Source organism: Saxophila tyrrhenica, assembly GCF_035928015.1.
Source record: "Saxophila tyrrhenica strain CCFEE 5935 chromosome Unknown scaffold_2, whole genome shotgun sequence".
NCBI classification, from domain to species: domain Eukaryota; kingdom Fungi; phylum Ascomycota; class Dothideomycetes; order Mycosphaerellales; family Extremaceae; genus Saxophila; species Saxophila tyrrhenica.
Genome location: NW_027041734.1, coordinates 385,247 through 411,912, shown reverse-complemented (window position 1 = coordinate 411,912; position 26,666 = coordinate 385,247). Strand labels below are relative to the sequence as shown.

The 26,666-nt window shown below is 55.7% G+C and overlaps 11 protein-coding genes across 11 annotated transcripts; 4 read left to right on the top strand and 7 right to left on the bottom strand.

The window, feature by feature from the left end:
• Window positions 1–364: 364 nt before the first annotated feature.
• Window positions 365–1,609, bottom strand: LTR77_001210 (uncharacterized protein; the record flags this gene model as incomplete). The annotated part of the gene is made up of 3 exons (XM_064798472.1): window positions 365–469; window positions 522–573; window positions 630–1,609. 3 exons carry the CDS (start codon window positions 1,607–1,609, stop codon window positions 365–367), a joined length of 1,137 nt encoding a protein of 378 aa, XP_064662799.1.
• Window positions 1,610–1,915: 306 nt separating this feature from the next.
• Window positions 1,916–3,965, bottom strand: SDH1_1 (succinate dehydrogenase flavoprotein subunit; the record flags this gene model as incomplete). The annotated part of the gene is made up of 3 exons (XM_064798471.1): window positions 1,916–2,246; window positions 2,304–3,702; window positions 3,761–3,965. 3 exons carry the CDS (start codon window positions 3,963–3,965, stop codon window positions 1,916–1,918), a joined length of 1,935 nt encoding a protein of 644 aa, XP_064662798.1.
• Window positions 3,966–4,327: 362 nt separating this feature from the next.
• LTR77_001208 (uncharacterized protein) lies at window positions 4,328–5,234 on the bottom strand (the record flags this gene model as incomplete). The annotated part of the gene is made up of 2 exons (XM_064798470.1): window positions 4,328–4,898; window positions 4,951–5,234. The coding sequence occupies 2 exons, from the start codon at window positions 5,232–5,234 to the stop codon at window positions 4,328–4,330; spliced, it is 855 nt and encodes a 284-aa protein (XP_064662797.1).
• Window positions 5,235–5,647: 413 nt separating this feature from the next.
• On the bottom strand, window positions 5,648–7,210 carry TRM5 (tRNA(m(1)G37)methyltransferase; the record flags this gene model as incomplete). The annotated part of the gene is made up of 1 exon (XM_064798469.1): window positions 5,648–7,210. The coding sequence occupies one exon, from the start codon at window positions 7,208–7,210 to the stop codon at window positions 5,648–5,650; it is 1,563 nt and encodes a 520-aa protein (XP_064662796.1).
• A 94-nt stretch (window positions 7,211–7,304) lies between these two features.
• LTR77_001206 (uncharacterized protein) lies at window positions 7,305–12,655 on the top strand (the record flags this gene model as incomplete). The annotated part of the gene is made up of 2 exons (XM_064798468.1): window positions 7,305–7,389; window positions 7,605–12,655. 2 exons carry the CDS (start codon window positions 7,305–7,307, stop codon window positions 12,653–12,655), a joined length of 5,136 nt encoding a protein of 1,711 aa, XP_064662795.1.
• Window positions 12,656–13,135: 480 nt separating this feature from the next.
• On the bottom strand, window positions 13,136–14,639 carry LTR77_001205 (uncharacterized protein; the record flags this gene model as incomplete). Its single annotated transcript, XM_064798467.1, is given in 2 exon segments — window positions 13,136–13,208; window positions 13,228–14,639. The coding sequence occupies 2 exon segments, from the start codon at window positions 14,637–14,639 to the stop codon at window positions 13,136–13,138; spliced, it is 1,485 nt and encodes a 494-aa protein (XP_064662794.1).
• A 996-nt stretch (window positions 14,640–15,635) lies between these two features.
• On the top strand, window positions 15,636–19,379 carry LTR77_001204 (uncharacterized protein; the record flags this gene model as incomplete). The annotated part of the gene is made up of 1 exon (XM_064798466.1): window positions 15,636–19,379. The coding sequence occupies one exon, from the start codon at window positions 15,636–15,638 to the stop codon at window positions 19,377–19,379; it is 3,744 nt and encodes a 1,247-aa protein (XP_064662793.1).
• Window positions 19,380–19,639: 260 nt separating this feature from the next.
• On the bottom strand, window positions 19,640–20,216 carry LTR77_001203 (uncharacterized protein; the record flags this gene model as incomplete). Its single annotated transcript, XM_064798465.1, has 2 exons — window positions 19,640–19,763; window positions 19,843–20,216. 2 exons carry the CDS (start codon window positions 20,214–20,216, stop codon window positions 19,640–19,642), a joined length of 498 nt encoding a protein of 165 aa, XP_064662792.1.
• A 104-nt stretch (window positions 20,217–20,320) lies between these two features.
• On the bottom strand, window positions 20,321–21,510 carry LTR77_001202 (uncharacterized protein; the record flags this gene model as incomplete). The annotated part of the gene is made up of 4 exons (XM_064798464.1): window positions 20,321–20,795; window positions 20,849–20,936; window positions 20,991–21,065; window positions 21,462–21,510. The coding sequence occupies 4 exons, from the start codon at window positions 21,508–21,510 to the stop codon at window positions 20,321–20,323; spliced, it is 687 nt and encodes a 228-aa protein (XP_064662791.1).
• Window positions 21,511–22,706: 1,196 nt separating this feature from the next.
• Window positions 22,707–23,704, top strand: LTR77_001201 (uncharacterized protein; the record flags this gene model as incomplete). The annotated part of the gene is made up of 2 exons (XM_064798463.1): window positions 22,707–23,217; window positions 23,271–23,704. 2 exons carry the CDS (start codon window positions 22,707–22,709, stop codon window positions 23,702–23,704), a joined length of 945 nt encoding a protein of 314 aa, XP_064662790.1.
• A 1,015-nt stretch (window positions 23,705–24,719) lies between these two features.
• Window positions 24,720–26,489, top strand: LTR77_001200 (uncharacterized protein; the record flags this gene model as incomplete). The annotated part of the gene is made up of 4 exons (XM_064798462.1): window positions 24,720–24,892; window positions 24,943–25,369; window positions 25,424–25,639; window positions 25,710–26,489. The coding sequence occupies 4 exons, from the start codon at window positions 24,720–24,722 to the stop codon at window positions 26,487–26,489; spliced, it is 1,596 nt and encodes a 531-aa protein (XP_064662789.1).
• Window positions 26,490–26,666: the final 177 nt, after the last annotated feature.

The following is a 26,666-nucleotide window of genomic DNA, read 5'->3' as shown; positions in this document are numbered from 1 at the left end:
ACCAGGAAATATGAACGATGTTACCAAAACCTACACCCGTGGAGCGCGTTCTGATGCTAACCATGACGCTTACACCCCGTCATTGCCGGCGCGCCGTCGCATTGGGTGACAAGAAACGTTAAAGTTCATTTAAGTATGCTTCTAAGAGTATACAGCCGGCACTGTTGGCGGATCAAGGTACCGTTGAAGATTGCGAGAGGTTTGATGAACTCCAAGCTCAGCTGTACGAGGTCGACTGATATGCCCTTAGTCAGCTTGCGGACTTCGACATGAGATACCATGACTGTCGTCGTTCTCTTCTCAAAATTACATTGAACCACAAGTTGAAGTACAATAGCAACAGACTTAGACTATCCTCCGCCATCTACCCATCCTTCGCCGTCGCCTTCAACCGCTCCAACACGTACTCCCCAGCCCTCACAGGCGGATACCGCGAAGGGTTGCCAGGCGTAATACAACTCGGCAATGTCTGCACAGCGTCAGCATATCTCCCGCCTCTCCAGTAGTCTCAACCAACTCACCTCAACCATCTGATCATAATTAATACTGAAAAAGAACGGCACACTGTACCTCCTACACCGTTGCGTCAGCACACCTTCACCTGTCCCTCAAACATAAACAGTACTCACTCCTCCCTCGTCCGATTCACCACCCGGTGCACCGTACTCTTATACACCCCATTCGTCCACCTCATCAGGAAATCCGCCACATTCACCACGAAACCTCCCTCCACCGCCTTCGCTTCCACCCACTCATCCTCCGGACTCAGAATCTCAAGCCCGGGCGCCGACGAGCACAGCAGAATGGTAAAGCACTCATAATCCGTATGCGCACCCAGACCAATCTCATCGTCCTTCCTCCCAGCCTCCAGCGGCCGCGGGTCCTTCGAAGGAGGGTAGTAGAGCAGTCTCGCGATCCCGCCGGGATGCGTCACCATCCCATCAAACGCCCCCTCCTCCAACCCCAACGCCAGCGCAAACAACCGGAACAAATGCCTCGCCAACCCCAACACCTCCGCATAATACTCCCGCACCGTCGCATAAAAACCCGGCAGATCCTCTTCCCGCGGCCACACATTCCCGTTGCCCTTCCCGCCATCGAGTTCCACGTACGCCCCGTCCCCACCCGTAGCATCCAGCCCTTCTTCGTACCCCCAATTAAACCCCTCCTTCGTCTCGGGTGCTGCTTGCTCACCGGTCCAGTCCGCCGGGTTGACGTACGTGTACTCCGCTGGCTCCCAGCCGCGGAAATACTTGGAGTGGCGGACGTGCAGGGCGTCTTTCTTCTCCCGGGGCAAGGTGTGGAAGAAGCGTTTCGCCAGGTCGAGGATGCCTTGCCGGGTGGAAGAGGGGATGTTGTGGCCGGTGATTTGGAAGAAGCCCGAGGTGCTGCAGGCGGCGTGGATTTGGGCGGCGACTGCTTTGCGGTCGGCGAGGTTGGGGGAAAATGAGGGAGAGATGTCGATTACGGGGATGGTGAAGGGGGATTTTTGGCCGGGATTTGTTGATGGGGTTGATGTGCCATTGGTGAGGCGGGAGTTGAGATATGCTTGGGCTGCTTGCCGGGCTTCTGTTTGGGTTGACGAGGGTTCTACTGCTGCCGCTGCCATTGCGTCCGATGGTATGAGATCTGTGGGTTAGTTGAATAGAGTTGAGAGGTTATTGGAGTAGAAGTAGAAAAGGTATCTTGCCTTCGAAAGTGCAGATAGGCGCGGCGAGCTCTGCAGCTAGCAAAAAACTGGTGGATCCCAGGCCTGGCCGAGACCAACACGGCAACAAACGGGTTTGCGTTTCGATGTAATCGCATTTTCGATTCGCAAAACTACTTACAGCACAGAGCGCCAGAATGCGCTACATTCGTACACTATGCATATCAACATTCAAACGCCGCAAAACGCACCGCACATCTCACCCGCTTAGTACGTCCGCTTAAACGGCGGCACCGCCTCGCACTCTCCCTGATCGAGCGTGTTCATCTCTACCCTCCTGTATCCCAGATCCACCTGCTCATGCGGCTTCTTCTGGAACGTGATGGTGTGCTTCATCCATTCCTTGTCGTTACGCTCTGGGTAGTCTTCACGGGCATGGGCGCCGCGGGATTCCTGGCGGTTGACGGCGGACTCGGCGGTTTGAATGGCGCAGGTGAGGAGGTTACGGAGCTCGAGCGTCTCGACGAGGTCGCTGTTCCAGATCATGCTGCGGTCTTTGGTGCCGACCTGGTGGAAGGAGGAGTCGACATCCTTCATTCTGTTGATGTTGTTAATGAGATCTAGAAATGCAGTTGATGTAGCGACGCAAACTTACCTCTTGACACCTGACTCGAGCGACTCCTGCGTTCTGAACACGGAGACATCCTCCTGCATCACTCGCTGCATCTCTGTCCGAATCTGGTTCGTGCTCTTCGGCCCATCTGCGTTCCTGATAAAGTCCACGCTGCTGATGGCGTCCGCTCCAGCATCAGCAGGAATCTCCTTGTGAGGCTTGCCGGGCGAGAAGTTGTCGCGGATCGTGTGGCTGACCGCACGGCCGAAGACGATCAAATCGAGAAGTGAGTTTGCTCCCAAACGGTTGGCTCCGTGGACAGACACACATGCCGCCTCACCGCAAGCGAACAGACCAGGCACAACCTTGTCGTTTCCGCTCTCGTCGACAGTCATCACCTCACCAGTGTACTTGGTCGGGATACCACCCATGTTGTAGTGGACTGTTGGGAGCACGGGAATTGGCTGTTTCCGGACGTCCACACCTGCGAAAATGGATGCCGTCTCGCTAATACCGGGTAGACGTTCGTGCAGAACCTCCGGTGGCAGGTGCGACAACTGAAGGAAGATGTGGTCCTTGTCCGGGCCGACACCCCGTCCCTCTCGGATTTCCATCATCATGCTTCGGCTGACGACATCTCGAGACGCGAGATCCTTGGCGGTAGGTGCGTAGCGCTCCATGAACCGCTCACCCTCGCTGTTAAGCAAGTAGCCACCCTCGCCACGAGAACCTTCGGTAATTAGACATCCGGCGCCGTAGATACCAGTTGGGTGGAACTGCACAAACTCCATATCCTGGTTCGGCAGACCAGCGCGAGCAACCATAGCCATACCGTCACCAGTGCAAGTGTGTGCCGATGTGCAGGAGAAGTATGCGCGCCCGTATCCGCCAGTGGCAAGAACCGTGTGGTGAGAGCGGAAGCGGTGCAGCGTGCCGTCTTCCTGATTGTATGCTACCACACCCTTGCACTCTCCATCCTCCATAATCAGGTCGATGGCGAAGAACTCGATGAAGTAGTTGGTGTTATGCCTGAGAGATTGTCCGTAGAGCGTGTGAAGAAGAGCGTGGCCAGTCCTGTCCGCAGCAGCGCAGCAACGGTATGCCTGACCACCCTTTCCAAAGTCTTGCGACTGTCCACCAAACGCTCGCTGGTAGATTTTGCCGTCCTCAGTCCGGGAGAAAGGACATCCGTAGTTCTCGAGCTCAATAACAGACTGTGGCGCCTCGCGGGTCATGTAATGGATCGCATCTTGATCTCCAAGCCAATCCGAGCCCTTCACGGTGTCGTACATATGCCATCTCCAGTCGTCCTTGTGCATGTTTCCTAGCGCGGCGTTGATACCACCCTGAGCGGCGACGGTGTGTGATCGTGTCGGGAAAAGCTTTGATATGCATGCGGTGTTGAAACCTGCCTCTGCGAGACCAAAGGCTGCTCGAAGACCTGCAATACGCGGTTAGAGTCCCTTCTCTCTGAACAACAATGGTGTTTCATAACCCACCTGAGCCACCGGCTCCAACAACAAGGGCGTCATATTCGTGGTCAATGATGGGATACTTGTTCCCTATCATCGGCGAAACCTCCTTGGCCCTCAGGTTGCCGCTGGGTGTGATGATCTTCTTGACCGAAGGCGTGCTAGAGAAGCATCGTGCCGGCGTCTGGCGGGTGGAGGAGGCTGCGAAACGGCGCAGCCCCGAAGACAGCATCCTGAACAGCTACGGTGGCGTTTCAGGAAGGATGTCAGAGTGCTTGTCGGTGGTGTAGAGCGTGTGGTTCGCGGGCAATGGAGGCGATGGCGTCCAAGGGTGGTCTTGAAGAAGATCAATGATGGAAGCGACAACCCACGAGACGAGCTAGACCCGGCCAATCAGAGAAGAGCCTCGGTCAGCAGCGATGCCGGAGGAGTTCGCCTTCAGCCTTCATGTATTGCGACAACACTCTCCGGGAATACCATTCTAATAATTGGTTGCGCAGCGCGGGAATAGATGGTGTTCTAGAGCAAATGGTACGGAGAACGGCTGTGTATGAGAAGTATGCTTGCCACAAGATCTCCTTTCATTTCATCTTCTCAATAATACTTCACCTCATGATCAGTACTGACAATCACCTCCTTCCACTCCTCCAACAACTCCTTCGTCGAGTCACACTTCGCCTTAATCATCTCATACGCATCACTTCCCAGCACCAACCGCATCGGCACCTCTTTCCCTCCCTTCTTCGCCATGACCTCAAAGATGACCTTACACCCCTTCTCAACATCCCCGAGCTGCTTGCTCGCCCGCTCATCATACACAGCTCTGACCTGGCCCGCAGTTGTCTCATCGTACGCCTGAATCCGCTTCTCGGTCGAGACACGAGCCCCAGCGTTCAGGAACCCGGTGCGGAAGTAGCCTGGCTCGATGACACACACGTCGATGCCGAAGGGTGCGACTTCCGGACGCAAGCTCTCGGTCACGCCAGTGATGGCCCATTTGGTGGCACAGTAGAGGCCTCCAGCTGGTGCACCGCCCCAGGAGCCCACGGAGCCGAAGTGGGCGATCGCGCCGGACTTCTGCTCGCGCATGTAGGGTAGCACTGCGCGGGTGACGTTCAGGATCCCGAAGACGTTGACGTTGAAAGTATCGTAGGTTTCTTTCGGACTGAGAATCACTATGTCAGCGTCGCCGGGAAGCGCCAGCTGGGTCTACTCACCTAGCCTCCTCGATAGCACCCTCGAGGATATAGCCAGCAGCGTTGATGAGGTAGTCGATGCGACCGAACTTGCTGTGGGCTTCTTTGACGATAGTCTGGATCTCTTCCAGTGGCTGCACAACGTCAAGGTCCATTGTCACCGCGCCCTTCTCTTTCAGGTGTTCAATCTTTTTGGAGCTGCGAGCGGTGGCAATGACTCTGTGGCCATTCTTCAGCGCTTCAAGAGCGGTGTATTTGCCGAAGCCACTGGAGGCGGCCGTGATGAACCAGACGGGGGTGGCCATGGTGTTGCGATGCGGTGATCTTGGCTGAGTACCACGTTTGAACCTGTCGAAATGCAATGGACAGTTTCAGCTGTTTTCGCCTAGTCGGTGGATGTGAAGAAGATGCGATAGTATCCTCCTTCCTCTCAAGCTGGACGCCCAGTCGTTGATATATTTTGCCATTTCCCATAGCTCCGGCGCTGTTCTTTTCCAAGCCAGAACCAATCCGTATTTACGGTTGCAAACACCAGACACAGCGGACGCTTGGTTTTGCTCCAGCTCAGTGTTGGCGGACGAGCTGCTGCATTAGCGTCATTCGCCAGAGCAAGTTGCGGCCGCAAATGCGCTTACTTAGCCAGCTTAGAAGCGAGCCCTACAAATTACAGCACATAGGATTAGGTTGATGGAGGCGGTATTTTGCGGGTTGCTGCTCCTCACGGATGTCGAAAAGCAACCTCCTCAGGTAACCGAAAGCTCGCACAGAACATCCTCTTCTTCGGCGCCACATCTCTTACGTCCCATATCTGCACCGCACCAGGTCGTTGGTCTTCTGCGTGCGTGCCTGGCACCATTTCGTAGCCTAGATGCTTGCTGATCTCGGAGCAGATTTTCTGCTCGGCGGTCTCGTTCGTAGTCATCAGTTTTTGTTCGTTCTCGGTGTCGGTGCCTGCCGAATGGGTTCCAGTCGCAAGCTCGTCTTTTGTGCTGAAGCAGTATACATGCACCATCGGCATAGCCGTCCCAGGAGGCAGCTTGTCTCTCAGCTCAGACGGATACAGCCCGACGAAGCTCGGTAGGAAGGTCAGCGCTGAGGCGGGTAGATTGAGCACATAGTGCTGGAATGTCTTCGGCCGAACGACTTTCTTGACCGGTCCGTGACTGACTGGGTTCCCGTTCGTCTGGGCCTGGGCTTGCGCCTCTCTTCGAGACACTTTCCTTTTGATCTCGACCACCTTTTCCTCGGCGAGCAACTGGGCCGCAGCTTCCCGTATGAACTTTCGGCCATCTGAACAGGATGGCGTCACGAAATCGCCAACCTTGTTCCTGCTCACTGCATCTGTGAGACTAGCATAAGAGTCCGGATTCAAGTCATTTGCCCAGACAAACACCCGTTTCTTTCCAGCCGGAACAGCAAATGGTCCGATCCCAGCCATGACATCGCACACTGCTTCGCCTTCCTTGAACATATCCACGAGCCGTGCATGCTCGGTGCTGAGTCGTGTGTTCCAGTAGACCTTTGAGTAGTCGAAGTGAAACTCGCAACCTGCCTCCGAAACTGCAACGTTGAGATCGTCTTTTCCGGCGAGCACCTCGTACTTGAAGGTTCGAAACTCGTTTTCCTCGCCGACGTCGTCGATCTTGTTGATGACAGTCTTGGCGCCAGGGTTCTTGTCGATGATGATTGTGGCGATGAGGTATTTGTACGGTAAGTAGGCGTCTCGGAGGTTCATGTGGACTACGTGGCCGACCTGGGAGAAGCCGGAGGGGATCTCTGACTGTGCTTCGATGGGTAGGATGGCCGTAATGATGTCGTGGTAGGTCCAGTAGTCGTAGTTCAAGTGGAGGTTGTAGGGTATGACTGAGATGAGTTCCTCCTTGACGAGCTCGGCTAGGACTGGAGAGTGTGGCCATGCTGTAGTTCGTTCGTCCTGAGTACTGTGCTTAATAGTGTCTCCGTTCACACCGTTGGTGGCATCGTGCGTATTAAGATCACTCTGCCGGACTTCTGGTCTCAATAGAATACACTTCTTCCCGACCTTGGCCCTTTCTGCATCCGGGTCGGGGAGCACGTTTGCAATCCGGTCCTGCTGGAGAGCGTCCTTGCTGCGTTCGAGCTGGGAGCGGACCTTGGAGATGTTCTTATTGTCAAAGACTCGTGCAGCGTTGATAGAGACGACCTTTTGGAAGATAGAGCGATCCAGAGCCTTCATACCACGGGCTAGGGGCGGACGGAACATTTCTTCGTCCTGATGCTTCTGATCGAGGCTTGTCGCCATTTGGTGTGGTTGCTTAGAGCCTGTCCAGTCACCGCACTATGCTTTGAGCTATCTTTTCAACCACCTGTAAATATTCCCGATGCATTTGGCTCCAATGACCCAGTATTTTCTTGTCTTGTTCGGTGGAAGAGATGAGGATGACCATTCCAATGACTCGTACGCGTTGGAGGTCGCGTTTTGTGAGGTTGCCTGAGGCATAGGGCCACGAACTTCAACCATCTGTCTCGAACATGTGACTGCAACACACACCACCACGACAGCAAGCATCCTTATCCTCCGACATACACTGGAAAGCGGTCGCATTGCGGACAGTAATCCTTTGACTGCCTCACGGCGGTCGCGCACACACACATGAGGGAGCATCAATAACACCCCTTGGGAAAGATGGCACCAGATGCCGGCAACATTAAGGTGGTGGTGCGCGTGCGGCCCTTCAATGCTCGCGAAAAGGACCGCAACGCAAGATGCATCGTCTCTATGAAAGAAAACCAGACGGTGCTCACGCCTCCACCGCCAGAAGGAAAGAACAGCAAGCCCGCCAAAGCGGCCCTCGAAGGGACGAAGACGTACGCTTTCGACAAGAGCTATTGGTCCTTCAACAAGGATGACAGCCACTTCGCCGGGCAGGAGGACTTGCACTCGGACTTGGGGAAGCCTCTGTTGGACAATGCCTTCCAGGGGTACAACAACTGCATCTTTGCGTATGGGCAGACGGGGTCGGGGAAGAGTTACAGCATGATGGGGTATGGGGCAGAGGAGGGTGTGATACCGAAGATCTGTCGGGATATGTTTGAGCGGATTGAGAGCATACATGAAGCGGACAAGAACATGACTAGCACGGTCGAGGTGTCATATCTGGAAATCTACAATGAGCGGGTTCGAGATCTCCTCAACCCGGCCACCAAGGGCAATCTGAAGGTCCGAGAGCATCCGTCTACGGGACCGTATGTGGAGGACCTGGCCAAGCTGGTGGTACGAGACTTTGCAGAGATCGATCACCTGATGGACGAGGGCAATAAAGCTCGGACGGTCGCAGCTACGAACATGAATGAGACATCGTCTCGCTCGCACGCTGTGTTCACCCTTACACTGACGCAGAAACGACACGATGTGGAAACGAATCTAGACACTGAGAAAGTGGCCAAGATCTCACTGGTTGACCTGGCTGGTTCTGAGCGTGCTACTTCCACTGGAGCGACAGGTGCGCGACTGAAAGAAGGCGCCGAAATCAATCGCTCATTGAGTACACTGGGGCGAGTGATTGCTGCGCTGGCGGACATGAGCGACCCAAAGGGCAAGAAGGCGAAAGGAATGCAGGTGCCGTACCGTGACAGTGTACTTACGTGGCTGTTGAAAGACAGTCTGGGCGGAAACAGTCTGACTGCTATGATTGCAGCCATATCCCCAGCGGACATCAACTTCGAGGAGACACTATCAACCCTGCGATATGCTGACTCCGCGAAGCGCATCAAGAACCATGCTGTCGTGAACGAGGATCCGAACGCACGCATGATCCGCGAGCTGAAGGAAGAATTGGAGAAGCTGCGTGCACAACTCGGCCCTGGTGGCGGTGCTGCTGGCGGTGCGGCACTACCAGGCGAAGAGCAGTATGCGCCTGGCACACCATTGGACCAGCAGTTCGTTTCCATTACCAGCGCCGACGGCAATATCAAGAAAGTCAGCAAGGCAGACATCGCGGAGCAGCTATCGCAGTCGGAGAAGCTGTACTCAGATCTTAACCAGACCTGGGAGCAAAAGCTACAGACTACCGAGCGCATCCACAAGGAGCGAGAAGCAGCGCTCGAAGAACTTGGCATCAGCATTGAGAAGGGCAATGTCGGTCTCAGCACGCCGAAGAAGATGCCGCATTTGGTGAACTTGAGCGATGATCCGCTGTTGGCCGAATGCTTGCTGTACAATCTGAAGCCTGGCACTACTACAGTTGGCAACGTGGAGAGCAATCAGAATCGGGCTTCCTCGCCTCCAGCGGAAGTGGATGGCGATACTCACCATCAACCAGATGTCATGCTCAATGGATCGAAGATCTTGCACGACCACTGCACTTTTGAGAATGTGGATGGTGTGGTCACGGTCGTGCCAAAGGACGGAGCGGCAGTCATGGTCAACGGCATTCGCATCGAGGCCCCAAAGCGGCTACGGTCAGGGTACAGAGTCATACTGGGCGACTTCCACATCTTTCGTTTCAACCACCCGCAAGAAGCAAGAGAGGAGCGGGAGCTGGGTGACCAGGAGAGGGGCAGCCTGCTCAAATACTCCATCACGGCTGATGAGCTCGACGACACGCCTACCAAGCGGCCTGGACTCAGTGGGCATCAGCGAAATTCTAGTACCTGGTCCAGGCCAATGTCGCCCGATGGCGACAGCGAAGCGATGGACTCTGGCGCAGCGAGCCCGGCACCGTGGCGCATGAGCAACGGAAGGGACAGCGACTGGGCTTTCGCGAGACGAGAAGCTGCGTCGTCCATCCTTGGTGGCGATCGCAACATCACGACTATGACTGATGACGAGCTCGATGTTTTGCTGGACGATGTCCAGCGTGTTCGCGCCGTTCGTCGCGCCCGCCCTGAAAGTCGTATCTTTGACGGCAGTGCTATCGGTGGCGGCGGTCAGGACACTGACACTGAGTCCGTCTCTTCTCATCCTCTACAACGCGAGAAATACCTGAGCAACGGCACCCTCGACAACTTCAGCCTGGACACTGCACTAACAGTGCCTTCAACGCCACGGCAACCTTCGTCTGAGTCGCCTGCTGAGGAGCTACAAGAAGGCGATGAGCGCATGAAGAAAGTCAAGGAGCAGATGCAAGAACAGTTGGAGAGACAAAAAGACGAGTACGAGCAGAAACTCCACTCTGAAGAGGAAGGCGCCGTGGAGATCGAAGTACTCAGACAGGAGAAAACGAGGATGGAAGCCAGTCTGCAGGAGATGAAGGAGCAGATGCAGCAGCAGTTGAAGGACCAGAAGAAGGAGTTCGAAAGTAAAGTTGCTGAGATCCGAAAGTCCACACCCGTACCGCGGGATCGCAGGCGCAGCAGTCATAGACCTGGGCAGAAGGTTCAGTTCAGCGAGGAGGAGATCTACCTCGCGAAGTGGGTGCTGGAGCATTGGCGAGCGCAGCGAAATGTTCTTATGGCAGCGGATTTGCTGAGAAATGCAAGCACGCTGAAGGAAGCACAAGTCCTCAGCCAGAGGCTGGGAAGAGAGATCGTGTTCCAGTTCACCATCGTCGAGGTGGGACACACATTCGGCTCGTCCTACGACCTCGTTCTGAACGGTATCTCTGCGGAGGAAAGCAATGACCCGGATCTCGAAGACGCTCGAAAGCCTTGCGTTGGAGTACGGGTCGTCGACTTCGGAAGGAACATCATACAGCTTTGGAGCCTGCAAAAATTGCACGCCAGAGTCAAGATGATGCGACAGATGCAGAATTTGATGGATCGAGGACCTGATGTCACGCAGCATTTCCGGCTTGATAATCCTTTTGAGGACGACTGCATGCCTGAATACACTCGCGTTGGCGATGCTGACATACCACTCGCAGCTGTTTTTGAGTGTCGTGTCCAGGACTTCACGCTGGATGTCATCTCGCCGTATACGTGCTCCGTCGTGGGCATCGTACGACTGAGCGTCGAGCCCAGCTCTGCCGAAGCGCCAAAGGAGACGCTGAAGTTCAACGTCGTGATGCACGACCTGGTGGGCTTTGCGGAGCGTGAAGGCACGAACGTACATGCACAGCTTTTCATCCCCGGCATTTCTGAAGAAGGCGGTGCTACTACCACCAGCTTGATCTCGGAGTTCGGCGAAGGACCTGTGAGGTTTGAAAGCGTGCACAGCATGAGTCTGCCTCTATCAGCACCTCGTGAGGCCAGCCTACGAGTCAGCATTTTCGCGCAGATCAGCCACATGCACCTGGATAAGTTGCTTAGTTGGGACGACATCCGGGACTCTTCTGCCCAACCTGTGAGGCCTGGTCTTGGTCGGAACCCGTCCAGGTTACCGGAGCATGAGTACTATACTGAGGAGAGACACGATGTCTTCGCCAGGGTGCAAGTGCTGGAAATCGGCGAGGAAGGAGAGTATGCACCTGTCGAGGTCGTGCAGAGTGGTACGCTCGACCAGGGCAGCTATCAGCTGCATCAGGGTCTCCAGAGGCGGGTCGTGCTGAGTCTGGTGCACAACTCAGGCGAGAGTCTACCGTGGGAGGATGTCACCGGTTTCGCAGCTGGCACTGTGCAGCTGCTCGATGAGTCCGGCAGACTGATAGATGGATGTGACAGCAATCAGACTGACGTCCTGCTTCCGCTTGTAGCGCCGCCAGTCATCCGCACCAACGAGGATGGCACGACGAGTGTCAAGATGACCGGGCAGTGGGACTCAAGCGCCCATGCATCGGTGCTACTGGATCGACCGACGCTCGAGAACAAACGAGTCCAAGTCACTCTGAAATGGCAGATCGCCTCTCCTCGAGTCACTCAGCCGATGAAATTCACCTTCGACTTCGCCGTGCAGACACGCCCGCGCACCTGGTTCCGCCAGAACTCGCTCCTTGCACAGCTATGGCATAATCAGCGGGTGGTGCATTCGACCGCTGGCAACTACTCCATCACCCTGAAGCCGAGCGCTGCAAAGCGTGCTGGTGATCTGTGGCGCATGGACACCACCGGCGAGTACATCTCTGGCGAGGAGATGCTGGCTGGTTGGGCACCGAGGGGTATGAGTTTGATACGAGATCACATCAACTTACGCTTAAGGCAGAGGAGAGTCAGGGAGATTGAAGCTGCGAGAGGAGTCCTGAGTCTCGATGCTCTGTCGCCGCCACTGCGACCTGTCACGACCAACAGCGAAGACGAGGCTGGAGCTGACGAAAGGCAACGAACGCTTTTGCAGAAGTTCTTGGATCTCTGGCAGTCCAAAACGCCCTTAGCTACAGACGTCGTCCTCTTCCGCTCCGGCAACGCCTCACCACAACCCACAACGAAGGGTGACCATGACGATACAGATGACCCATCAACTACAGTCCCGCTCGCAGCCCAAGTCGAACACCTCCTCAAAACCCCCTCCCTCCTCAAAGGCGGCTGGCTCCTCTCCCCCGACCCCTCCGGAACCCGCTGGATCCGGCGCTTCGTCGAGCTCCGCCGTCCATACCTCCACTTGTACTCCTCCGAAGGCGACGAAGTAGGCGCCATCAACCTCACAAACTCCCGCATCGACTCCGAACCGGAGGTCGCGAAGCTGCTGCGACGGCCGAATGTGCGGTTGAGCGTGTGGGCGATCTATGCGACGAACAAGGCGTGGTTGTTTGCGTGCCGGAATGAGAAGGAGAGGGGGGAGTGGATTTGGGCTGTGGACCGGTCGTTGAGCGTTGATGGGGCGCCGAGTGACGAGCTCGGTGGGCTTGTGTTGGATGATGAGGACGAAGATTGAGCGCGGTTGGCGCGCGAAGTTGTTCGATTTGTTGTGCTTGCTTGAGATACCCAATTATGTTGGCATAGCGCTGTTATCTACATCAGAAGTAACGTCGATTACAGTACGTCTGCTTTCACGTCAAACCAAGTGAAAGAGTTTCGGTTCGCCATTGAACCCCAGCTCACCGCAGCACATTCGATGTTGCTGGCGCCGCACAATGGTCATGGGATGCCCGACTGCATATTACCCTTGGCATCCAGATGAGTTCACGCACAGGTGGGCTAGCGGATGACCGCAACCTCGTCTCGGGCGGAGACCGGTTACACGACGTCTGGAAGTCTCGCTCCAAGCGCTCGTGCGAGTTGGGAAGCGCGGGCTAAAAGGGCCGACTACAGCGCTGTGGTGCTGTGGAATAACTGCACCCACGGCCTAGAGCCACTTCTCCTCAGTACCACCCATGCCCCTCCTCCCCCAACTTCTTATTTTTCGGATTCAGACTCAACAGCCTCTGCCCCGGCACACTCCCACTAATTCTCGACTCAAAGATCCCGCCCACAGCTCGTCTGCCCACCTGACTAAAAGACTCATACGCCTTCGTCTCCACCTCTGGGCTCGATCCTTGGATAGCTGTCCACTCCGGACTCGTGTACGGACTACTCCCATCCCCTAGATCGCTCCACCTCGTTACCACAATGGCGTGCTTGAACTGCCTGACAGGATCGCTTTTATCCTCCACCATCTGTACTTCAATGAGATACTCGGTAGGACACTCCGGACACCTCCGCGCAGGCTGACAGTCATCGCACCCCCTAACGATGAAGGTCGGATTCGCCAACGCGCGGTTGATCTTCGGCGCTTTCTTGAGCTGCTGTGAGTAAGACTGTGGTGGCGACGGCACGTGCGAGAGCGCGCACTTGCATAAGCGCATCAATTCGCCATCACGCCAGTGGGCGCAGACGGAGAAGAAGGGCGTGTATTCCTCCCGGTCATACAGCAAATGTCGCAGGCTCGTCTCGGTCGTCTCCGCGCTTGGTTGGGCGTAGGCTTGGCTGACGACGCGCATGAGGAGGCGGCTGTTGTTGACGAGGTAGCGGGTGCGGTGGGTCCAGGGGCTGGATTTGCATTTCCATTTGCGTTCTAAGGCTGTTAATTCGATGCCATGGGCGGAAGAGTGTTTGTGGCCTCGAACGGCTAGCTGGACGAAGGAGTAGGGTAGTTCCCGCCCGTGGACGAGACGCATACGAGGTAAATATGTGCCTCGCGTGTTGGGGCAGGTAAATAACGGGTTGGCCACATAGTCCGCCTTGAGGCTCTCCCTCCTTGGGGTGGAGCGTAGATGGAACTTCGCACATGGAAAGCAAAGCAGATGGTCTGGGAACTGTTTGTCGATGCGGTGGAGGAAGGCAATCTTTTGGTGGCGGTTTTCTTCTTGGTCCAGCTCTTTGAGCGGAGTGAACCCGAGCTTCTGCTGAAGTACCTTTGATGCCAATGATAGACAAGCAGCGTCCGCAGGCTCCAGAAATGAGGCAATGTTCTCCCATACAGCTTCCGGCAGAGCAGCCACCTGTCGCATGTGGAGCTCGCTCAATGCGTTGATAGGTTCGAGCGCTTTTGGGTCCTGAGAGTCGAACAGCGGGTCCTTGATTTTCTTTTCCAGAGCTTGGTCAACCAGAGAGTCGAAAGAGCCATAATGCGCAAGTCGATGCAACATGTCAGTGTTATCCTTGTTGCTGACCAGGGTAGTCGCCTGACTGAAGACCGAATAATCGCGTTCACCCAGTTCATTGACATCGTCCTGGTTTGATCGAGAGTCGACGGACTGCCGAGTCCATCGATACTTCTCTGCGTGCCTCTCTGCGGCTTTCTGTCGCCGCTCCGCTGCTCGAGCCTCGTTGCTTCTGATGGTCTCTTCCCGGAAAGCCTTGTTGGATCGTAGTCTTCTGCCTATGCCGGTGACGAGGCGGGCTGGCCAGCTGTTGGGGTCTGGCGTGGAGTAGTCCATGGTCCAGTCAGTCTTTTGCAGTCTGGATGATCAATACAAGACAAATATCTGGAGTATAGAAACCATATGAGGATGATGCCGGACCAAGCCGGAAGTGGAGGAGAAGAAGCTCAAACCATCACCAATCGCCACGCAGGTGATGACATTCCGTCGACGTACTGTTCAGATGGAGGTATTCTTTCTCTACTCTCACAGCTTGATACCATAATGCGGTCTATTGAAGGCCATAAGTCTCTCGTCTCATCCACGACGAGGTGTGGTCGTTTTGCCAGTGACGCTAGCCTCACTAGCGCGTTTGCAGAAGGTCATCCTTCTCGTCCTGGTCATCCTTCTCATCCTCACCCTCACGACGTCCTCCTTTCTATCAGCGTGTGCCGCAGACAAGAGACCTTAACACGTCTGCCAACCCTGCCATCGCATCATGACATGGAGAATTGTCTGCCAAAACCATTCGAAACGGCCTACAAATGGCCGGCGCCTAACGCCCTGGATCAGCGCTTCGACGCGGCTTCCGCGGTCCAATTGATTGGCGAGACAGACTCGGAGACAATCTGTCCAAAAATGTCTTGAACTGCTTCCCACTTCTCGCCATCGACTCTCCCATGTTCTGGATGAGTGCTCGGTCCAGATGGCTTTTGCTTTGATTCGACAGCCGCCTTCAACAAACCGCCAGGCCAATGGATGCTCGAACGCTATTTGAGCCGGGTTTGGAGTGACGCCTGCTACGAGGCCGAAATTGGGAGATATACTCTATGTTCGCTGTATACACCAAGGTCTGTCTGTCTTGATATTAATGAGAGAGTGTGTAGTTTCCTTGCCCTTTCGTTGTTTTCTTCTCTGCCAGCGCTCTCGCTGCCTTTCCTTTGTACACGTGCATTTGCAGGCGCCTGGCTTCACATCAACTCCCTTCGTTTGAATACCACATACTGGACGCCGGCCGTCAGAGTCTAGTGAAGTTTCGAAGCCTCCAGCCCTCGATCGCGAGATTACCAGAAGATGCCGACTTTTCGCCGCACAGCATCACGCTCAAAGACCAAGGAACGTCTTCCTCCTTACCAAGAAGCACCAAAGTCGAGACCGAACTTGCAGGTTACAACGTCCTTCTCGCGGCACAAAGCGGGAGCACCGGAGCAGGTCTTTCCACAAAAAGGAAACCCTTCTGAGGCCCGCTTCATCAACCTCAAAGATGTGCGGTCTCTTTCAGCCGAATCAGTCCCAAGACAGACCACCCAGCAAACAGCAGCCTCGGAACAACAATTGAACGACGGCACATACGCGCCACCACTGGGCAACAAGCCAAAAGTCGGACCGCATCCTCTCCTCCACCGACGCATCAAGGGCTTGCGTCCATTGCCATTGAGCTTGGCCACAGATGTTTCGCCTTCGGACCGTGCCATCCCCATCGGGATCGAAGTACCCTCAAACACAGCTGTAGCTCATTATGACAGCCCACAGAGTGGTGCACAGTTGGCTACCGGGAGCAGCAAGGAACTACCAACGCCTACCATCGTGATCACTCCAGCGAAGGAGGACTTTGACCACACTATCCATGCATCGCCGGAAGACATGAGGGGATGGCCGGGTCCGCGCCCAGCTTCCAGTGTATACTCTACCTACCCCAAACATCCCGGTGGCCGTAACACCAATGGAACGCCACCAGTTCCTCCTTTGCCATTGTTCGCATCTCAGAGCAACGCATCTCTGCAAAGACCTTCTGGCTATTCAGGGGGCTTGGGCAGAGCTGTCATATCCCAAACGCCACCTACGAGGAATAGCGCGCTGTCTCTGCAAACAGTGTTCGAAGATGAGCCAACGGCAGCTTTGCAGACTCGCTCTGCTGATTCGAAGCGTCTCACGACCGCTTCATTCGTATCCCGGCGCAGCAAAGGCTGGTGGAACTTGATCACGTCTCCATTCTCGCCTTCTGGAACCATTGCGCAGTATCTTCGATCTCCGACCTATACTGGAGATGAAGATGATGGAGAGAGAACGCCCATGTTAGCTGGAGCGTCTGGCATGCCTCGATCTCGCAACCACTTTGCCAACCAAGACCCGGCAAGCGATGAGCCGCGATCCGCACCGGAACTCCAGACAGCTGGTCTCACAGGTCTGGGCTACAAAGCAGGCCCAGACCACCCGGCGCCAAAACGCTCTATTACTGCTCCAGGGGCTTTGGACATGGGAGCCGCGGATGGACTGAACATCTACCGCCGCCCAAGTAAAGGCGCTGCCCGTTCATACTACGACAGCAACAGCCCAAACTCTGATACGAACGAGGTCGGTGAAACTAGAGGACTGGCAGACGATGGCTGGAGCCCTTCACAAAGCTGCTACCGTCCATCTCGCAGTAGCTTGCGGAGTTCGGTCGACAGCGGTATGCGTGACAGCCAGTTCTACGTGCTCCCGGACGACGGAGAAGCTGCGGAGTACTACAACCCCAACAAAAGGTTCCCCAGCCTGGCTCCGTACGGTGAGGGATTTGGCGACAGAGATCTAGACGGCTGGGATCCGAGAAATAGTGTGGCTCCTGTACAAGGCGGCGGTAGCTTGAAGGCAGCGAGCATAGAAGGATCTTTGGTGGAATCTCCCGCAGAAACGGACAGCTGTCGCTCAAGCCGCAGTGGCAGTATCGTCAGCTTCGATGACAGCGAGTCCTCGTTCGGTGGTCCCACCCCTCCTGCCGTGGCAGTCCCAGAGCGGCCACCATACCCGGACGACAAGAGCCCATTCGACGACATTTACGAAGCAAATCATGAGGAGAGTAGCCGATCGGTGCCTGGCGGGCCAGGAGTGGCACCCACACCAAACACCGGTAACACATCAGCATTCAACGACTTTAGCGGCACCCATCCAGCTGCGCGAGGCGCTGCATTCACTTTCGCAAGTCCTCCGGTAGAAGCTGTCAACCCACGACCAAGCAGCATGCAACGACAAGAATCTGATGACATGTTCTCGCCTCTTGAGACACCCCAGGTGGAAGAAGCGCGAACAGCGACTCTAATGGCGCCTGAATCTCATAGGGAGGTGGAAGTCGTTTCAAGTCGGCAGCCCACGCCAGCACCTGCTGGAACTGGCCTTGGTATTGGAAATGCTACCATGGCGTCTCGTGGACCAAGTGAGTCGGAGGATGGCAATTCTCTTGCATTCGAGCCTGTGTCAGAGAAGCCTGCGATGTATGGGTACCAAGCGCCACTAGCGCGGAACGACGATCGCAGCTACGGTGGGTATGCGTATCACGACAGAGACAATCTGTACCCGCCATCGCGGGTGCTCTCTGAGAAAGCGAATTTCAGCACTACCAGCTCCGCCAGAGGACCAGAGAAAGAAGACACGGGCACTCCTACCAAGAGACCTTGGTACCGACGATTTTGCCTCTGCCTAGCTGGACTTGTATTGGTGCTAGTTGCGGCGCTCGTCGTGCTGCTGATACTCTTCCTACCTCGCGGACACGACACGGGTCCAGTACAAGCCCAATGGCTCAACCTGACCGGCTTTCCACCACTGCCGACTGGCATGGCGACGGTGATCCAACCGAAGCCGGTCCAGCAAGTCAGTGGCTGTGTGAGCCAGGATGCGTTGTGGAGTTGTGCGATGCCTCCGGATGAGGGCTCAAGACGGACGGTACCCGACTTCAGGTTTCAGATACTGTTCAGAGATGGCATCTTACCTTCGAACGAGACGGCGATTGAGCCTTCTAACTCGACGCTTGCCCGGCGTGGGCTGGGTCATGCATCTGGTGCGAACCAGGTCGCACGCCGGAGTCTCTTCTCCAGTCAGCTCTTTATGTCCTCTCCAGCTCCGCCTTCGATTGATGATCAGAAGATCCTCGGCCACACGACAGACAAACTCAGCGCTCCATATGATGGCGAAGCGACTCCGTTCTACATCTCCCTCTTGAATGCTTCAGCACTGACGGAGAGTTCCTCATCCAACCTCAAGAAGCGTGTGAAGCGTGACTGGCAGTACCCATACCCTACCCCCCAGAAGTCCAACGCCACCTCCAGCGGCTCCAACTTCAAATACCCAGGCCAAGGACCCTCCGACTCCAACTCCGCAAGCGAAGCCGCTGAAAACATCCCCAAAGCCGCAGAAGGCTCCGACCACGCACCAGCGCCCGCTGAGCTGTACCCGTTGCCCTCCTCCCAACCACTCCGTCTCTACAACCGCGGCATGAATTCAGAGCACTATGGGTTTTACACCTACTTCGACCGCTCGCTGTACGTCTCCTCCCTCGCCAACTCGAGTACGTCCAGCAACAACATCACCTCCGCAACCACAACCACCTCCACGGGCAACGTGCCTTTAGAAGACGCCTCAGCCGTCTGCACCTGGTCGCAAACTCGCCTGCACGTGCAGATCTGGACTCAGCGAGCAGACGTCGCTGCGCTCAACGCCACCTCCTCTTCGGCGACGAAAGTCCCGGCGGTCGATTCTTCAGCCAACGACATGACCGCGCCGGGCTCGTTCCCATATTCCGTCACGATCACGCTAGATCGACACGGTGGTGATGCGAGCAAGAAAGGCGTCTACTGCCACTCGCTAGACGACGAGCAGCACGTTCTGCAAGACGTGCGGACGTGGGTCGTTGAAGACAGGAGTTTTGGGGGCGAACTCGTGCACGCAGCGGCTGTGCCGACGAATGGCGGGCTGGTAGGGGGGAAAGGACGTAATGAAAATAATGATAATGGGATAGATGGTGGGACGGGAGGATGCATGTGTCGGTGGCAGAACTGGGGGTAATGAAGGAAAAACACTACAAGGTGTAAGATATACGATTAGATTTGGTCGGGTTGTCGGTAATGCTAGATTGCGAAAAGCATCAGTTGCGTGAGCAGGCCGTTGGGGTACCGTATGTTCGCTGTAACCATAATAGTAATCCGTGATAGCAACCGAAATGTTTTCCCTGCGTGAGCTCGTGCTGCCTCTATTTCCTGCACCGGTGATCCTGATATGCTGTGCTTTTGCCCGTAGATTTTCGGGTGGGACTCGATGCAGCCGTCTCATGACGCCATGACGGCGAGCTGCTGTGGTCCGAATTCCAGGTCGAAAGCCAGCGTCGCCTTTTCTGCGATGACGCTGTTCATGGCGTCGTTGAGCTCGAATTCTTCGAGGACGGCTCCGAAGCTGCAACTCCTGGGTCAGCAATCTAGCTAGCCACGACAAAAGTCTCCGAAGAAGGAGTGGTAAGGAAGCATCAACTCACCCATAACACCTAACCTTCGTCGACAAATCATCCCTCACTCGCTCCAAATCCTCCTTCGTCAGTCCCGGCGTCCTCGGGTCCCGAATAATCTGCGTCCACGCCATAATCGGCGTAATCTCCCCCTCCGCTCCCAGCGGCAGCCTTGCACTCAAATCAAGCAACTTGGACAAATCCGCCGACTCGAGCTCGGGCATCTTGTACGGATACGGCTCGTTCGGCGTTTTCCTGACGTGCGAGTACGGCGGACACGTCGCCATCAAAGCATGGCCGGACATGTGGTCGTACTCGCGGTCGTCGGAGTTCTCGAGCGGGTGCTTGAAGTCCTGGTCTTCCGGGTTGTGCGAGCGGACGACGAGGTACTGCATGTGGTCCATGCAGGGCCGTTCGAGCCTGGGAAATGTGAGCGTCAGCCGAATAATGTCCTGTGATGGTGGCGGAAGCGTACCGAGTGTACAGCACGACGCGGAAGGTGTTGGGATCAGCGTGGAGGAGGGGGTGCGGGGGCGCGACCAGTTGGTCGGCCTTGGGAGTCGTACGTTAGGACAAAGTCTATGCCGATTTGATCGTAATCAACCTGGTTGTTTGGGAGTTGGGCCATGCTGGCCATTGGACGCTGCTGTTGTTGCATGCCGCCCGGGTGCTGCTGCGATATCTGCATCGGCTGGCCACTGGACGGGGGTGGGCTGAAGCCGGTACTGTCAGAGCCTGGAGGATAGCTGCCAGAGATTGAGCCACTGGAGCTAGGACCGTAGCCGCTGTTTTCGCGCTGGAATTTGACGGGGCTCTCCCCGAAGTTGTACGAGATGCCGTGTTGCTCCAGCAGGATTCTGAGTCGTCTGTTCTCTTCCATGACTTTGTCTCGATCCCGCGTCGAGTCTGCGTACACGTCTTTGAGGCGGAGCACCTCTGCTTCAAGAGTCTTGATGTATTGCTCTTTGCGTTCTCGGTGTGTCCTAAGGACGAATCAGTACTACATGTGAGGCGACCATGAAGCAAGCATACTTACCGTTGAGCTTGACGATTTAGTTCTTGTCTTCTTGTCATGGCAGGCTTGCTGTCAGGCTTCGGCCCTCGGCGCTTAGCAGGTTGCCCATCTGATCTCATCGTTAGCTACCAGTGAAGATGGTCGAGAGACGAGCATACCTTACCTTTGGTCTGCTTCTTCTCCGACGTGATATTCTTCAAGAAGGACAAGGGGCTTCGTTCACCACCTGAATTACTGCCTGTATAGACAACACGCTTCAGATGCGGTGAGCGCAAGGCAGCAAGCCTTGCAGATCCATGGTGATGACCGTCCACCATGAGCAGACTCAATGGCTGGACGCAACAGCGCCATGCATAATGCAGGTCTCGACTGCCTGTTCGAGCTCATTGCCGCATCGATCAGCGTGTCCGGCCGTCAGCATCCGTTACTCAATGTAGTGTTGAGGCTATGTGAACATCATGCAGTGTCATTGACACCACGCCGTGAGTGCGATTGAGCTCCGAGAAGCGCGCCCTGCGTGCGTCTGCAAGACTGAGCGACACTGTACAGCGGATAGTTGGGCCAAGCTGCATCGACAGTCATCACGGCGTGCTGCCGGCGAACATGAACACAAAGGGTAACGCTATCGACTCACCATAACCACTGCCCGCACTGTTGGCCTCGTGCTGCGTATTCGTCTGCATGCCGGTGTTCGCGAAAGGATACACTGGCGGAAGCCGAATGTTGCTCCAACCGTGCCAATGGCCACTGGATCCAGTAGGTGGAACCTGATTGAAGGCCATTAGTATGAAGTACAAGAAGTGCTTGGTGGTGATGAGTTGTTGAGGATGAACGCAGGCGCTGCCCGTTTGAGGACGATAACAATCGGAACAATGTGTAAAGCGGATAGCGAAGTGGAACTCCAACCGCATAAATAAAATGTCGTTGAGGGAAGTGGAGGGGCTTCGAGAGACTGTCCGCTGCTCAACGCTGCCTGGGTGTCCTGGCGACCCATGACCAAGACCAGAGCTCAAACCAGGCGCAGCGTTACTCGACGCACAATGCTGACGTGACAAAGGGCGCGGTAGACCATGCGAGGACGAATGATCGCGCTTACCTCTGTGGTGCAAGGCTCCGCTAGGTCGACAAGACTGGGTGGCCAACGAGGGTGGTAGGACTGGGTAACCGAGTCGAAACAGCCAGCGTGATCTTGTTCGACGTGCTCGCGGTGGTAAGTCAGGGCCAGGCGTGTTGTGAGCTCGGCGTCGAGAGTCGTAGGGCGCGTTGCAGTCGCCGTGCTTCCCAGTAGGCCGTCGATTGAGGGGTTGAAGGATCACGTTCGAGGCCTCGAGTCGTACAATGGCCTGCTTGAGGAGGTGAGGTTAGATATAGCTCTACCAGGTCGCTTATACTGCCGATGGGAAGAGGTCCCGCGTCCGAGGAGTGCTGTCACAAGGTGGCCAGCTATTTTGGAAGCGGGTGATGTGGAATTAATCGGCAGGGCTACCTCTCTAGCGTGCTGGTGGACCGACAAGACGGTCTGGCTCGCGATGGCGCCTTGGTTTCTTTCTTACGCCGCACGGAGGATCCTTTGCGCCGACTCGAGCATTGGAGTGCGGTATGCAGGGTCCGGTGATAGGAGAAGAGGATGGTGAGAACGAGGACAAGTTCGTTGGTGGAAGAAGTCTCTCGCTCTTGTGCGACGTCGACTCTTCCATCCTCGAGGACCCGCTTCCGCCCCGACTCCACCTGGTTGCCCAACGGCGTTAGATTCAGCGGAAACGAACATCCCCCCGCCGATATGCACGACGCCAAAAGAACGTTCGCTGCATGATTGACAGCCGCCCAGCGAACATCTCGTCGACCTCCAGGCGGAGGCGGAAGTCTGCGTGATCCTGTCATGACCACAACCCTCAGCACCACCGCATGGAAGGCCTTCCTAGGCCTGCGCTGTGCTGTCTTCCTGACGCCCTGGCTGCTGCACCTCTTCTTCGCCGATCTCATCCTGTCCAGTCTGCTCCTCCCCTCATGGCTGCTGCCGGATTTGTGCAATCGGGCATCATCTGCCATCGCAGAGTCAGTCTGGCGAGGCATCCAGCTGATCTTCACGCGCATCAACCGCGCCGACATCATCCTGTCGGGCGTGGAGAAGCTGCCGCCGGATGAGTCGGCCATTGTGATCTCCAACCATGTCGAATGGACGGATTTCTACATGATACAGGCCCTGGCTCTGCGGTCTGGTATGCTTGGCAAATGTAGGTGGTTCGCGAAGCAGCAGCTCAAGTGGGTGCCATTCCTTGGTTGGGGTCTATGGGCTATGGGTATGCCGCTGGTGAGTAGGAACTGGACGCGCGACCAGCGGGAGATGGATCGTGTCTTTCACGGCCCCTTGAAGAGACAGTGGCCTATATGTGAGTGTGCAGTGCGATGGCGGTACATGGCACAAGGCTAACAGCTTCGCGAGGGCTCATCGCATACAGCGAGGCTACCCGGTACACTCCTGCCAAACGCCTTGAAGCCGAGCGCTGGTGTCACGAGAACGGCAGACGTCTAGGCCAGCACACTCTATACCCTCGCACGAAAGGCTTCATCGCCTCGGCGCAAAAGCTACGTGATGCGAAGCAGATCAAAGCCGTGTACGATGTAACGGTCGCATACGCGAGAAGAAGAGGCGATGGTTTCGAGTTCCTGCAAGCTCCTACGTTCACGGAGTCAATCATGATACCACGCCTTGGTCAGAAGTGGAAGTTCTATGCACACGTGGAACGGCATCCCTTGGAGGACGTCCCCACGGGAGAGGCAGAGCTCACACAATGGTTGGAGGCACGGTGGGTTGAGAAAGGCGAGCGTCTGGAGGCTCTGCGGCAGAGGCTGCTGAAAGGGCTGGAATGGGATTGATCATTCCAGACTCGACCTAGAGGATGGATCCCTACGCGCGGAGTGGTATCTGCTCTGGCGATACGTTTCTAGAACCGCTTCCTGAAGTCAGCTTTATCTCTACACAATTCGAACAGCTGAAGGCATCTCATGAGCCAATCCAGCCCATGGCCACGAAACGGGAAGCAAGGCGGAAGCTAGTCTTCGTCGAAAGCACTTCCATCCGCCCATAGCCGACAATTTATCGAACTCGAACCCTGCACTCGAAGTGCTTGGACGATCAGCAGCACGCGCTGCGTCAACACTGCATGCAGCTCAGACAACAAACGCAGCCTCTCGCAATGTCTAGTATGCGTCGTGTGCCACAGGCATACCAACCTCCAAGGGGCACGTATTGGAGCTGGACCAAGTATCGAGCTGCTGGCCCTCACGAGTCCAGGGCCTTGAGCTGCTTAGGGAGGTCCGAGTTCACCGCAGCAGGTGATCGGATCTACTATGGGCTGGAGTGGTGTGCAGGAGTGTAGTATTCGAGCGACAGTAGCAGTCCGAATTCATAGTGACCAGGTAGTCAACCGCTCGCGAAAGTCCAGTGGTGTATGTTGCCTGTGACTTTCAGCCTCCCATGCAAATCGGTAATGTGATTTTAGGCGCGTTCGAGGTACATCTAGGAAGACCGGCAGTTGAAGACGCTGAGATGGAGCCTTGAAGATGTATAATCTATGGATATATTATAAGTCTATCCTCATCGACAGCTGGCAGTATCATGAATCGTTCAAACTTCTGCATTCGTAAAGAGGTTATACGACCGGACTGTCCTCCGTTCCCTGCTATGCTCCCACCCCCTCCAATCAAATTCACCAGGCCTGGTCGTCTCGTCCGAGAGGATCTGTCTTTGCCAGAGGGCCACCACCTGGTCACTCCACCCCACCGCATTCGCTGCCGTCAGTCATGAGACGTTATAAATGAACGAGCACCCGTCCCAATCGCCCTTACCTGCTTATCGACCTCCCAGCTCAAAGAAATCCCCTCGACAAACATGGCGGTCCTCCAAATCAGCCTTGTCATTGCCGCCTACATCGTCTACAAACTCATATCATCCTACATAGCAGACAGACGCTTCAACTCCTTCGCTGAGAAGAATGGCTGCTTGCCCCCAGCCGATGTCTCCGAGCCCTTCCCATGGGGCTTCAGACGACTCTACCGCATCTTGTAAGTCTCTCCTCCACTCAGCCCTGTGAACCGTGCTGACTGTCGTACAGGCGCGTGAAGAAGACCGGCGAAGACGTCCTCGACGACATCATCATGTCCGACTTCGACGAGGCTGGAGGCAGCCGAACGATTCAATTCAAGGTTTTTGATGGGTCGACTATGTTTATGACGGCGGATCCGGGGGTGCTGCAGGCCATGCTTGCGACCCAGTTTAACGACTTTGGGACCGGGAAGCGGCGGTATGATGTCTTTAAGCCGCTTGTTGGGAAGAGTATCTTCTCATCCGATGGGCCGTTCTGGGAGCATTCACGTGCCCTCTTCAGACCCCAATTTGCGAGAGAGAATATCAACGACCTCGAAGCCACCGAAAACGCGTCCTCTGCGCTTATCACTGCCCTTGGTCAGACTGACAGCAATGGGTGGACATCTGGAGACGAAGTCCTGCCCTTGGTGTACAACTTCACCCTTGACACTGCTGTACGTCTCACTCTCACGTGTGCGTTAAGGAGAGCTTCTGCTGACTGAGACTAGACGGACTTTCTTTTCGGACAGTCAGTAGAATCTCAACGGATTGCGATAGCGGCCAGGTCTGGGTCTGGAGCATACCAAGACCACAGTACAAGGGAACAAATAGAGGAGGCCAAGAATTTTACAGACTCCTTTGGCATCATGAACGACTATCTCATCATGCGCATCCGAATGCAAAGTCTATGGTGGCTCGGTGACAGCCTGAACCTTCGCAGGGCAGTACGTTATCCATGTGCAAAGCCCCTGCCAGCATGTCTCAGGCATATGCTGATAGGTCCTACACTTCTAGATCAGAAGGATACAAAGATTCGTGGACCCCATCGTCAAGCGCTCCATCGACACTGCTACCTCTTCTGCGAAGCGGGAAGAAAAGAAGCAAAGTCTGATGAACAATCTAGCGACACAGACACAAGACAGAACAGAACTACGGAATCAGGCCCTGGCTATCCTCCTGGCCGGGCGAGATACCACTGCTGGGATGCTCGGCTGGGCACTAACACGACTCGCGCTGCATCCTGAGGTCTTCGCTAAGCTGCGCAGCACTGTGCTACAGGAGTTCCAGCCTGGCGATCCCATCACATTCGCCAAACTGAAGGGTTGTCGATATCTCCAGCACTTCCTCAACGAGGTCTTGCGACTTCACCCGACTGTCCCGGTGAACCAAAGATCAGCCTTCAAAGACACCGTTCTACCGGTCGGCGGCGGTCGGGACGGCCAGTCACCAATGGCTGTGCGGAAGGGCACAGTCATCCTCTTCAGCGTGTACATTATGCATCGACGCAAGGAACTCTGGGGTGAAGATGCTCTGGAGTTCAGACCGGAGAGGTGGAGCGAGCAGCGGTATCCGGCATGGCAGTTTTTGCCCTTCTTGGGTGGCCCGAGAATATGTCTGGGACAGCAGTTCGCTTTGACAGAAGCAAGCTATCTGCTCGTTCGGCTCCTGCAGCAGTTCGATGCCATGGAGCCGACGAATGCAGCGGAGGCGCAGAAGCTGAAGAAGGGACTCGGGGTTACAATGTGGCCTGGCGATGGGACGAAGGTGCGCTTTCGGAAAGCTGCTTCTACTTGAGTCTATCAGCGCTGTTCGATGAGCGGAAAGCTGCGGAGTTGTCACTGCCTTAGGTATTGAACGCCACTCCTCTTGTAGCGTTGTGTCTGCAACGATGCTCTCTCATCAAGAACTCCACCTGCTGCATCATCTGAAGCGCCACTTCGAGCTGGCTGCGGCCGGATTTGTCAGTGTCAG